The sequence below is a fragment of the Typha angustifolia genome, chromosome 8, assembly GCF_048772165.1.
Source record: "Typha angustifolia cultivar Huaian chromosome 8, ASM4877216v1, whole genome shotgun sequence".
Classification (NCBI taxonomy): domain Eukaryota; kingdom Viridiplantae; phylum Streptophyta; class Magnoliopsida; order Poales; family Typhaceae; genus Typha; species Typha angustifolia.
Window position 1 is genome coordinate 796,740 of NC_133246.1, and position 11,414 is coordinate 808,153.

Here is an 11,414-nt window from a genome sequence, read left to right on the forward strand (position 1 = left end):
AAGAGGCCTGTTCATATGATAACGGCTAGTTTTACCATGCAAGGCCCAGCACAAGTGCCCAACTGTTTTTGAAAACACAGACAATTAACTTAAAAGATAAGCAAGACAGAGAAGCACGTCACGTGACGAGGTAGATTGGCGCGGGCGGAGGAGCGACAGCGGCGGCGGCGGGGTCGAAGTGGCGTAGGCTAACATAAGGGATCCCCCCTGAGCCGTGGCGGCTGGATGGGCGCAGCGGCGCTGACTCGCCTCCGTCGGTCAGGTAAAGCGGTTGTGACACCGCGGGGTAAGGATGCCGAGCGTGGTAGGACGGGGAGACGGGGGGCTTCTCCGGGCGGTCCCGAAACAGAAGGGCGGCGGAAGTGGTGGTTTTCCACCAAGAGCGTCGCTTCCTGTTCCTGGACTTGAGCTCGTCCTTAGAGGAGATGGGTCTGTGGAGCTTGAGGTGATGGGCCTTGCCATGGCTTTGGGTCTCAATAGTAGAAGACTTTGTACAGTAGAGGAATGGATCCAGGATTGGGAATATTGGGGATTCCTTGCTCATCTTTACTCCCAGCTTTGAAATAAAAGAGAAAGCTAGAGGGACTTATATATGACACCATTGTGCATGATGTCTAAGGAATGCCCACTAGTTTGGGTCAGTGACCGTTGCGGAATATATATATATATATATATATATGATTTGGGTGTGGGAAACTCTTTTGATGGCCAAATGTATTATTGGTCATGTGTGTGTATCAAACAATTTTGATTGTGCCTGTTTTGATTGAGTAGTATTAATCTTTCCTTTTTTTTTTGTTCAAGGAAAGTAGACGAGGATTTTATTTAGTCTCAAATGATTTGTTATAATTTGATACCCCAATTACAAGGGGTAAAGATATAACAAGTTCTACACTTAGTTGAAATACACATCATAACAACAAAGAAAGTATAAAGAAATAACAATGCAAGTTTCCATTGTTAAAAATAATAATAATAAAGATTGAAAGATGAGGAGCAGCGGCTCTACGAATAAGTTTTCTTTGTTGGCTAACATAAGTCGCACCGCAAAGAAAAATAGCACTGAGACAAGCAGAAAGAATGTAGGGTTAAGTAGGTTAGTATTCGGCAAATTAGTCAAGTTTGTAGAGTCTTCTCAAAGATTCAACACCACAATGTATCAAAAAACACGACGTACTAAGCAGAACAAATACGAGTAAAATAAAAATAGAAAGTTGACCGACCCTATAGCGACAGAAGCCCATGCCCGCTGCATTGACCCTTGAAATAAAATCAAGCCCCATATTAGACCAATTGAACCCCAAAACCTCATATCGACATCGCCAACATCAACCATGTCAGAGCATGAGCCACAGCAAGTCCTAGCAAAGCTGCCAAGCACGATCTAATTAAGACTGGGAGGGGCATGCTGAGCTGCTAACTCAAGAAAGGCATCAGATAGGTCTAGTGGAAAAGGAAAAGCTTAGCTCACGCCCTAACAAACCTTCCTCGTGATTGTGGCAACAAGGAAGGCAACAGTGGCAATCAAACCCCAGCTCACCAATGAAGAGGAGGGCTACGCAAACAAAGAATGAAGAAGAACGGACGAGCCAGAAGATGCAGAGGAGGAGAAGAGGAAGATGATAAACTAGCTCAAAGGAAAAAGAGAGAGAGAGAGAGAGAGGGAAAGAGGATAAAATAAAGTTACGAGTTCTAGAGAGAGAAATACCTCCTCCCTTGTGACATAGATTAAAGGAAAGGATGAAAAAAAAAAGTGCCATCAGTAGACATTCTAAAGAGAAAGAAAAATGAGCTACGAAAACTATAGAATCTACACTCGATTTGATATCAACCAATATGTCCGAATCGATTTGAGTAGGTCGAAGGATACACTTGAACACATTAAACAAGATTCTTTGAGGCACCAAACATGCCATCAAATGGAAAAAAATAACAAAAGGCCCTTTCTATTTGTCAGCAAGTTGTTAATCAACAATATAACTTAATTCACAATTATCATCTCCATTTCTCTTTTTTTTTCTTTTAATTAACAATAAAAAATGAGTCATCAACCCACAATAATTCGCACCTCGATGTTCCTCGCTTTGTGATTTATTTAACTCAAATTAGAAGCATACGAACAAAAAGAGAGATTATGTCTGTGATTAGAAATCTAATACCTCTTAATCCAATCCATTGACTAGCATTAATTATCTAATCCGAGTTAATTTTTTAACCGAGGAAGGAGTGAGTAAACCCATCACGCCACCATCGACATCACAAGCCTCCAAGTCAGCTCCTAAAATAAAGCAACCCCGTCCAACGTGTCCTTCTCCCAAGGCCCTACTCGATTATTCAATGGAAAATTAGATCCTATTCAAGCAATATTTAATGCCTGACGTGTCGATATCCCAATGGCCCCATTGCAATATTAATCCTATTCAGCCAAAATAATATTATTCTCCTCACCAAGTTGGTCCCTGTTTAATGCCATGTCATCCACCCTGCTGCCATCTCACATAAATTTTACTCAAAAATATTAGTGATAATTCTCTTTTTACCTTCTTAATTATCACCATATTTACAACTATTATTTATATTTTTTTAAATACATAATAATCCTTTAAACTATAAAAAATATATTACTTAACTTCTTTTATTAGGAGGTCACTGTGTATCAAAAAATAATGTATAAAAAAAATTTAGAAAATTATCGGTAGAAAATAATGATAATTTAGAAAATAAAAGGTGAATTATCCTAAAATATTATAAAGAATTAGTCAATATCAAGCTCTACTAGTCGGATTCGGGTTTGACTTTCTATTGACCAAGCGGTGTCAACAGTGTAATTATAATTGAATTTTTGACTTGGATGCACAAAGCTGGCAAATAGCAAAATATCTCTTTCAAATTATTTTATTTATCTCTCTCTCTCTCCCTCTATATATATATATATATATATATATATATATAAACAAATTGGTTGTGCAAGGCCAATCTGTTGGCTTAATTCAGTAGATCCCTACTCAGGGGGAGGTCATATCTGCAATCTCACAAGTCAATCATTGTTCAATTAAATTAATAGCCACAAAATTCAATCTCGAGTAGTTTCAATGTGACATTAGGATATTTAATTAATTAAAATACTAATTGTATATAATTTCGACATCACTTTAATATTTCTTTCGACCATAGAGGTAAGCGCATCTTGTTATCATCCTCCCAACTTGTCATATTTATATTAACCACCAATAGTTTCTTATTCCTCTAAACTATATATACATATATATATATATATATATATATATATGTGTGTAAGATTTATAAATCGGCCAAACGAGCAACCAAATGCCAAAATTCCAGAGTCAACTATAGCAAAAGGCCAATTAAAATCAATTAATCCTTCCAATTAATCTACTTATTCTATTCCATTCTCCTACACTATAAACTGAGAACCTCTGTCTCTCTCTTTTCTACATTCCACGAAGAGATCAAAGATGACAGTCCCGAGCCCAAGTGGATCACCTCCCGCCGGACCACCCAGTTGGGACCATCACGGCCGTGGCCGTTGGCTATCAGCTTTTCTCGTCACACTTAACATAGCCGTCATCCTTCTCATCTACTTCTTATTTTGGAGATTCTTCTGGAATAAGAAGAGTACTCCAGGTGATGAGAATAATTCCAACGCTTCCTCAACCACCACCTCGCCTTCCAATTCACCGAGAGCTCGCAGAGTCGACAGTCACGTCGTCGCGTCGCTGCCGGTGTCGGTACACGAGGGGACGACCGACGCAGACAAGCTCGAATGCGCCGTCTGCTTGTCGGAGGTCAAGAACGGCGACAGGTGTCGGGTACTACCGAGGTGTAGCCATAAGTTCCACGTCGAATGCGTCGACATGTGGTTCCAGTTCCACAGCACTTGCCCGCTTTGCCGCGCTGCCGTCGAAAGCAAGGCTCCGGCGCCACCGGGTTCGGATGGTGATCAGGTTGGCATTGCAACAACTGGGGATGCGTTGGTTTGATCGATGGCTGAAATATATTAGCCAGATAGTAGTATTTGGGTAATATTAATTAAGGTGAGAAGAAGAGGGATAATATTAGATCTTTGTAGGGGTTTAAGTAATATGTCAAACACCTTGTGGGCTATCATGCATGCAGCCAGGAATCATTTTTATGTGATGGTTTTTAACACACGTTAGACAATCTCCCGACGAGCTAGACTCGAGAAAGTATACGGTGACCAACGAGGATTGGATTCTTTACTGTCCTGAATGCAAGAATTTGCTGCGAGAGTTCGAAGTTCCCGATTACCGAGATTATATGAAACATCTGCAACCTAGGCTGTGGAAGATCTTTTCTTTTTCTTTTTGTAAATAAAAGTGTGCCACTTTGTAGTGACCAGAATGTCACATATCAAAATTGTATACATGTTGTGGTTTATGGAAGCCGACCGTGGATGTCAACAGACCGTGCAAATTGCTTCTATTATTTAGACTTATTTCACTATATATTAACTTGATTCGGCTAAGCAATTTGGTGCGAGCTCGGTGGTGCAGTGGTGAAGAAGATCAGTTCAGCAACGCGATAATTTTGAGCATTAGCTCAACGATATTTAGCTTGAAAATCTTATTCAGTAACATAGCATAGCTTAGTATAGTATTTGATAAGATAAAAGACCCATATGTGACTTGTTTAATAAGAGTGTTGGCCTAGTTATCCCATGAGGTTCGAGTGCGTTTGTATTTAGGGAGCTTGGGCTGACTTTTTGTTTAACTCATATCTAGTTTTTAGGCTCTTGAATAATAAATGCAAAAAAATTGAGCCCATGAATTTGAAGTGGCATCTTTCTGTCACTTTCAGGCGTTAGGAGTGTTATTCTTATCCCAATACACAAAAGTATTCTCGCATATGAATTTATTACGACCACCTTAGAATAGTCATTATTGAGTGTGCGTCAATATACGATTTATGCGTATATCCATAACTAATTGTCGTCGAAAGAGAACGCTAAAAGACTACTAGATTTGGATGGGTGTAACATTTTTTTTTTTTTTTTGAAATGTGAGTTCATAGACTCAAATTTTATTGATGGTCATGAGAACATATAAGAATCATTGTTGGGTCAGTCCATTCATGGTTTGCACCCAGAGTTACAACAAGTGTAGCTAGTGAGTGGGACATTGAGTTGTTGCAATGACTCGTGAAACAAACCTTAACAAAGTCGAGGCTAGCGAGAACATTCTTACAGCCATGAATAATGGGCTTCACTGCCCACACACAGCAACGACCTTCATTCACCATATTAACTAGAGTCTGGGAGTCACTGTAGATATAGCATCGTCCTGTCATGTAGCTACATTTTAGCTCTTTTAAGCCTTCAAGGAAAGCGAGTGATTCACCCACAAAGGTGCTCTCACACTATTGCAAGGGTATAGCTCTGTCCAGAAAAAGGTGCTCAGGTGCTCACTGATGAAAATGCTTGCACCTCGTACATGACTTCCCTACTACGAGGCGTCCACCTAGCAGGAAACATCCCATTCCTTGCTATCCGCCCCCATCTAGGTCCAACCCGCAATCCTTGGTTGGGTTAGCTTGCACCGTATAAGAAAGCTTAAGCTCATGAAATGATATTCTTTGAGCGTCAACCAGGATTTCAAGTTGTGCAATCTCTTTTCTTCTGAAAACCTAGTTGTTGCGAGCTTTTCACATGACTCACATGATAGAGAACATATAACTCAACTGTTCTGAGGACAAGTCCTTTACCAATAGCAGCCATGCATCTAGATGAGTAGTAGTCCCATACAACCTGAGCCCCAATCTACTTGCAAACCAAATTGCCTGGCATGCTTACACCATAGTAGTAAGTGATTCACAATTTCTTCCACTTCCTTGTAGATTAAGCAGAGACTTCCCAACATGGGTATTCTTCTATGCAAGATATATTTCACCAGAATACAATTGGCTTTTGGCTCTTTGCTCCTTTTTTGATATTAGTGAGAGATTGGAGCCTAAGATAAAATAAAATAAAATAAAAAGATATGGGATTAGAAGGCATCCTTGACACAGTCCTTTGAGGGATGGAAGGAGCCTTCAGATTGACCATTGATGTCCACCGTGTGAGATATAGTAGGCTAGTAGCTATGCAAATGAGCACTCGATCTTAAAAATCATCCGGGAAACCATATATTCTTAAGCAGTCCTTGAGGAAGCACCACTGCATGCGATTGAATGCTTTTGAAAGATCTGCTTTGATCATGAATTCACCTTGTTTGGATTTGGAGGCTTTTAGATTATTGATCTCTTGGGAAAGACTTTGGTTGTGCAAGATTTATCTACCAGGGATGAAAGCATTCTGGGCTTGGTTGATGAGCTCATTCAATACTGGCTTGATTCTGCTAGCTATGAGCTTAGAGATGATTTTGTAGCTCGTGTTGCAACGGTTTACTGGTCGTTAAGGAAGAGTTTTTCTTTAGAATGAGGACTATACTAAATCTATTCAGAGCCTTATCCAACTGCCCCATGGAAACAAAATACCTCGGCGCAAACGACAGACTTTAAATCTGGCCAGAGAAGGTGATAGAAGCGTATGATTAGGCAGTCTGGTCTAGGGGCACGATTTGGATTAGAAGTATCTACCAGCTCGAAGTTCAAGAGGACATCTGGGGTCTTGCGCATTTGAGAGGCTTTCCGTGAGCTCTTTAAGCTCCTATTCACATCCTCAAACCCTCCCTCCATCCTGGACTGTGAGCAACTCAGACAAGCTTCATTTCCGATGATCCATGCTGTTGTTGCCAGTGAGCTGATGAAGATTCCTTTGGATGAGGAGATTGAATATGTAACTAAAACTGTTAGATGCATGAAATCAATATATTAACATGATGTGATCAGTATGCATAGAATCAGATCTCACCTAATCCCAATCTTCTAAATACACCAGTTTCTAACCGGATCTATGTAGATCTAATGCAAGGGATGCTATAAAATTATTAATAATCTACCCAAAATAACAACTCTCCACATATAGAGGAGATTGATAAAATTAAGTTGAGGCGACGCCAAACTTAGTTAATCAACTCCAACGTCCGTCTGAGCCCAACCAAAGCAACTCAGCCCAATTGCTTCATCTTGGAATCCATTGTTTTGGTCCAACTAGATTTTGGTCCAACTAGATTTTGGTCCAGCCCAACTAGCTACTTCATGGAAATAGAAGGTCAAGACTTGGGAGTTTGTAATTAAGTCTATTACATAACTAGCTACTTTGAAGATGTCAACCGTAAAGATTATAGCAAAGTCAATTGAAAGCAACATAGCAAGGTCAACCCCCCCTCTTGAATTGAGTATGTTCTGTTAACTCTCTTTTTTCTTCCTTCAGCAAGGTCGGTCTCTCTCTCTCTCTCTCTCTCTCTCTCTCTCTCTCTCTCTCTCTCTCTCTAATATTACAATTCCAATCCCTAAATCCTTTGAACTTAACTCCCATGTCTTCAAAGGAAGTTGTCTCTATTGATGTTTACTCAGGCCCACCATCTCCCCCATACGATGGCCCCTTCACCACACAATCCAAGATAATATTCGCCACCTTGATGGTCCTTTTTGGTTTCATCATCCTAACAATGTGCTGCTACATCAGGAAACTCGAAAGCCAGATTCGGCGCAACCGAGCCGTCGTTGCCGCAAGGTCGTCGGCCGGCGATGCTAGGCTTGATATGGAAGTCCTCTCATCACTTCCAATCTTTGTCTACTCTTCTATCGCCCATGAGGAGAGACTCGAGTGCGCAATATGTACAATGGAGTTTGAAGAGGGCGAGCAAGGACGTCTCCTACCGAATTGTTACCATTCTTACCACGTCGAATGCATTGACATGTGGTTCAGCTCGCATTCGACTTGCCCTGTTTGCCGAGTCAACGTTAGGTCGGAGAACGACGAGTTAGCCGGGTGAGGGGGAGGTGGATCGACCTTATTATTCGTGGTCAGCTCGTTGATATAATTTGATTCTTGTATATATCTGTGCTTCTTTTTTTAATGAAGCATTTAAATAAGAGGTATTCGATCTCAAAGTTGAACATTTATTTATATGAAAATGGAAGTTTCTTAGCACTCCCAGCCGAATTGAACTTAGTAGTACTTCTATAATATAATTCTATTTATCTATTGTTAAGATGCAACATATATGGATAATGAAATGACGTAGCAAGCCCCCTTGCTTGCCTATATTCTTCTTCTTGTTTAATTATCTCCTGACTGGCACGAGGTAGGTAGTTCGGACGTCGTTTTCTCTAATTCCCTTCAATAAAACCAGTAAACGTACTATGCTATATATCCCTATCTCCAAGCTATGGCGAATTATGACCTCTCCCCGAGCTCCGGTAGCTCTCACCGTCTCCATCTCAATTCCGCCGACGTGATAATCATCACCGCCTTCGTGACCTCCTTCTCGCTCCTCTCCTGCCTCTGCTGCTACCGTTGCCTGCTCTCCTCGCGCGAAGACAGCAGCAGCAACGACAGTCGACCCGACAACAATCTAACATCACTAGGTGATGGCAATCGGAAATTGGAGATCCTCGCAAGTCTGCCGGTCTTCGAGTTCTCCCGTCCGGCGACGACGAGCGAGGAGAAGAAGATGGATTGTGCTATATGCCAAGCGGAGTTGGAAGAAGGGGAGAGATGCAGGCTGCTTCCAAGATGTAACCATTGGTTTCATAAATGTTGCATTGATATGTGGTTAGACAAGCGACTGAGCTGCCCCTTGTGCCGTGATACAATAATACCACAACAATGCTAATTGGAAAGGAAAATTAAGTCTTGCAATTGTTATTTCTCTACCAATTTTCCCCCCTTTTTGTGCAGTCTAATTAATCTTATCGGTTCTCTTTATTTTAGCCCCTTCTCCTTCTTCTATAACTATCATTTCCAGTTCACTCTTATATATTTTTTATTATATCTTTACTGTGAACACTTTGGGTCGTATTTAACACGTTGCAAGAGTATCAATAAAAAATTATTCCGCTAAAATAACTCTAGGTATAAACCAAATAAGGTGGGGGCGGATTAATAAAGAAAACAAAAGAAAAAAGAGGTTGAAATCGAAATTTCTCTAAAAAAGACTAATTACAATCCGTTTGAGCCTAAATAAATAAATAGACCCATAAACTAAAGGCCAATAATTGAGTAATGATTAGATAGAGAAATTGGGATCTATATTCCACAGTGGGGAGTAATGATAACATACAAAACAACCCAAGCGCGTCCTGGTTCGGACATATAGGTAAAAGATGAGAAGAACGTCATTAATAAATAATTACCAACTCCTGCGTACTAACTATACTATGGATAATTCTTGGAGACCACGTAATGTCCTCCGAGATATAACTATTAATTTTTGTTGATAAACGTAGACCAACTTTTAGTTTATCATTACCTCTGTCATGTAGTTAACTAAGACTCTTCATTTTTAAACAAAATAACTGGGACCACCACTGCACAAAAAAATAATTTATCTAATATATAAATATAATAACTAGTGCTATTATTATTATTATTATTATTATTATTATTATTATTATTATTATTATTATTATTATTACTTGCTTAACTCGAAACTACAGATATCACATAAAAACAACATTAACTCACAGTCCAACAAAATGGAGCCCACCTTCTTCTCTGTCCCTCTCCTCCAGCATCCTCGCGAGGGCCCTCGAGTGCGGCCATTCCGGATCCCCTCTCTGGGCCTTCTCACGGAACATCGACTCTGCCCTCGCCAACGCATCATCCATCGTCTCCTCCGCCATCACCCCCATCCCCTCCTCCGCCGCCATCGCCCGGTCGCTCGCGCTCCCGTCCGTCGACCTCGTGATAGGCTTGCGCGTGTCCGCCATCTCGATCTCCGACAGCGGCGACGGCTTGCGATCCTCGTAGTACCTCCTGTATTCCTCCACGTCATCGTCTACCTCCTCTACCGACGCGCCGTCGCGTGTCAGCGGGGACCCATCTGCCCCGACGCACGACACGTCATCTAGCGCAGCCACGTGGGACAGTCTCCTTCTCTTCTGCTGGAATGAGGCGGCATCCGGAGGTATCACTTCGTGGGACTCGAGTTTTTGGGAGGGAGAAAAGGGTGGGGCGTTCTCCTTCGCGTCCTTGGTAGTTGGTAATGGTGGGGCGCTGGGGGATGGAGGGGCGTTTTGGTCTTTCCGCTGGTGCGCCTCGGCGCCGGAGAACTTTGCCGGTCTGTCGGGGTAACTATCCTCGGGCGGTTCGCCGGAGTGTACGGCTGGGTCTCCTGCTCCGGCGGCTTCGCAAGTGGTTGTGTTGATGGTGGTGGCGGACGTGGAGGAGGCACGTACGAGGGGGAGGAGGGACGTCCGCGTAGTGGCGGAGTAGAGGCGCAGAGATCGGAGCGCCACTGCTATAGATTGCATCTTTTTATCGTTGCTGAGATTACTTTGAGATCTCAGTTGGTTTATGTATATATAGAATAAATCTATATTCTAGAGAAGACTAGAGCGGTGGAAGTGAGAAATGCGCGACACGTGGTGGTTCGAGAATGAGGTGGATGAAAGAGGTGGTAGTCTCCAGAATCTAGACTTAATTTAGAGTGGAGTACCGAAAAGTGAAAATGGGGTTGGATTCCACAATTATTACATCTTTATTAGTGCACTTGAATAAGCCACTCCATTCTCCGGCAGCCAATCGTTGCCCAAAGGAAAGCTACTAGCCGTAAAATCTTCGTACCGTTATACCCGTTTACTAACTCTAAGACCCCGGCCCAGTGTTACCATACTCGGCATAGTACAAAGTACTCAATCCAAAGTCTCCGGACCACGCGACCACACTAATGGATTGTTCAATCTATCCATGTACGACTAGCTGTATGATGACAGTCCCCGAGTTCATCCTCCCCGGCTGCGGTGGAGATGATGGAAGGTATTGGTGTGGCCGACAGTGAGATGGCTATGACTTGAAGGTGCCGGTGGGGCATGGTGGTGGCTAATTGGAGTAGAGAGAGGAGGGAGAGTGTTGACGATCCTAAGAAACTAAGAGGATCATCTGATGAAAAGGGAAGAAAGGATACTGGGTGGCTATGGTGATGGCGGCTAAGGCTTAAGGAAAGTTGGCTAAGATTAGAAAAGAGAGTAAGATGGAGAGAGATAGGAAATGAACTCTATAATATTTAAAAAAAGTTAATAAATTTGACCCAACTAATTAATTAATTAAATAATTTAAGTCATAACAAGTTGAAATAAAAATTGATTTAACTAAAATAAAAATTGACTAAGCTAAGATAATCGACTCACCCAATAAGTTTAATGCCTCTAATATGATTTGACTTAACCGAATTCACATCAAAGCTCCAAATTCACCATCACGATCATGCTATGCTTCAAATTGAACTCATTTTGCCTCATATCCTTAGAAGCTCTTAGCATCACCACCA

The 11,414-nt window shown here is 41.6% G+C and overlaps 4 protein-coding genes across 4 annotated transcripts; 3 read left to right on the forward strand and 1 right to left on the reverse strand.

Annotated features, from left to right (window-relative positions):
- Positions 1 to 3,476: 3,476 nt before the first annotated feature.
- Positions 3,477 to 4,001, forward strand: LOC140764414 (RING-H2 finger protein ATL39-like). Its single transcript, XM_073102969.1, has one exon. It carries the CDS (start codon positions 3,477 to 3,479, stop codon positions 3,999 to 4,001), a length of 525 nt encoding a protein of 174 aa, XP_072959070.1.
- Positions 4,002 to 7,454: 3,453 nt separating this feature from the next.
- Positions 7,455 to 7,916, forward strand: LOC140764416 (RING-H2 finger protein ATL2-like). Its single transcript, XM_073102973.1, has one exon. It carries the CDS (start codon positions 7,455 to 7,457, stop codon positions 7,914 to 7,916), a length of 462 nt encoding a protein of 153 aa, XP_072959074.1.
- A 396-nt stretch (positions 7,917 to 8,312) lies between these two features.
- Positions 8,313 to 8,759, forward strand: LOC140764417 (RING-H2 finger protein ATL80-like). Its single transcript, XM_073102974.1, has one exon. It carries the CDS (start codon positions 8,313 to 8,315, stop codon positions 8,757 to 8,759), a length of 447 nt encoding a protein of 148 aa, XP_072959075.1.
- An 808-nt stretch (positions 8,760 to 9,567) lies between these two features.
- LOC140765747 (uncharacterized) lies at positions 9,568 to 10,400 on the reverse strand. Its single transcript, XM_073104970.1, has one exon. The coding sequence runs from the start codon at positions 10,396 to 10,398 to the stop codon at positions 9,607 to 9,609; it is 792 nt and encodes a 263-aa protein (XP_072961071.1). The 5' UTR covers positions 10,399 to 10,400; the 3' UTR covers positions 9,568 to 9,606.
- Between the last annotated feature and the right edge of the window lie 1,014 nt (positions 10,401 to 11,414).

What these genes read in the sequence shown, in the direction of transcription:
- LOC140765747 (XM_073104970.1), bottom strand. Translation starts at nt 10,398, where the DNA reads ATGCAATCTATAGCAGTGGCGCTCCGATCTCTGCGCCTCTACTCCGCC.
- LOC140764414 (XM_073102969.1), top strand. Translation starts at nt 3,477, where the DNA reads ATGACAGTCCCGAGCCCAAGTGGATCACCTCCCGCCGGACCACCCAGT.
- LOC140764416 (XM_073102973.1), top strand. Translation starts at nt 7,455, where the DNA reads ATGTCTTCAAAGGAAGTTGTCTCTATTGATGTTTACTCAGGCCCACCA.
- LOC140764417 (XM_073102974.1), top strand. Translation starts at nt 8,313, where the DNA reads ATGGCGAATTATGACCTCTCCCCGAGCTCCGGTAGCTCTCACCGTCTC.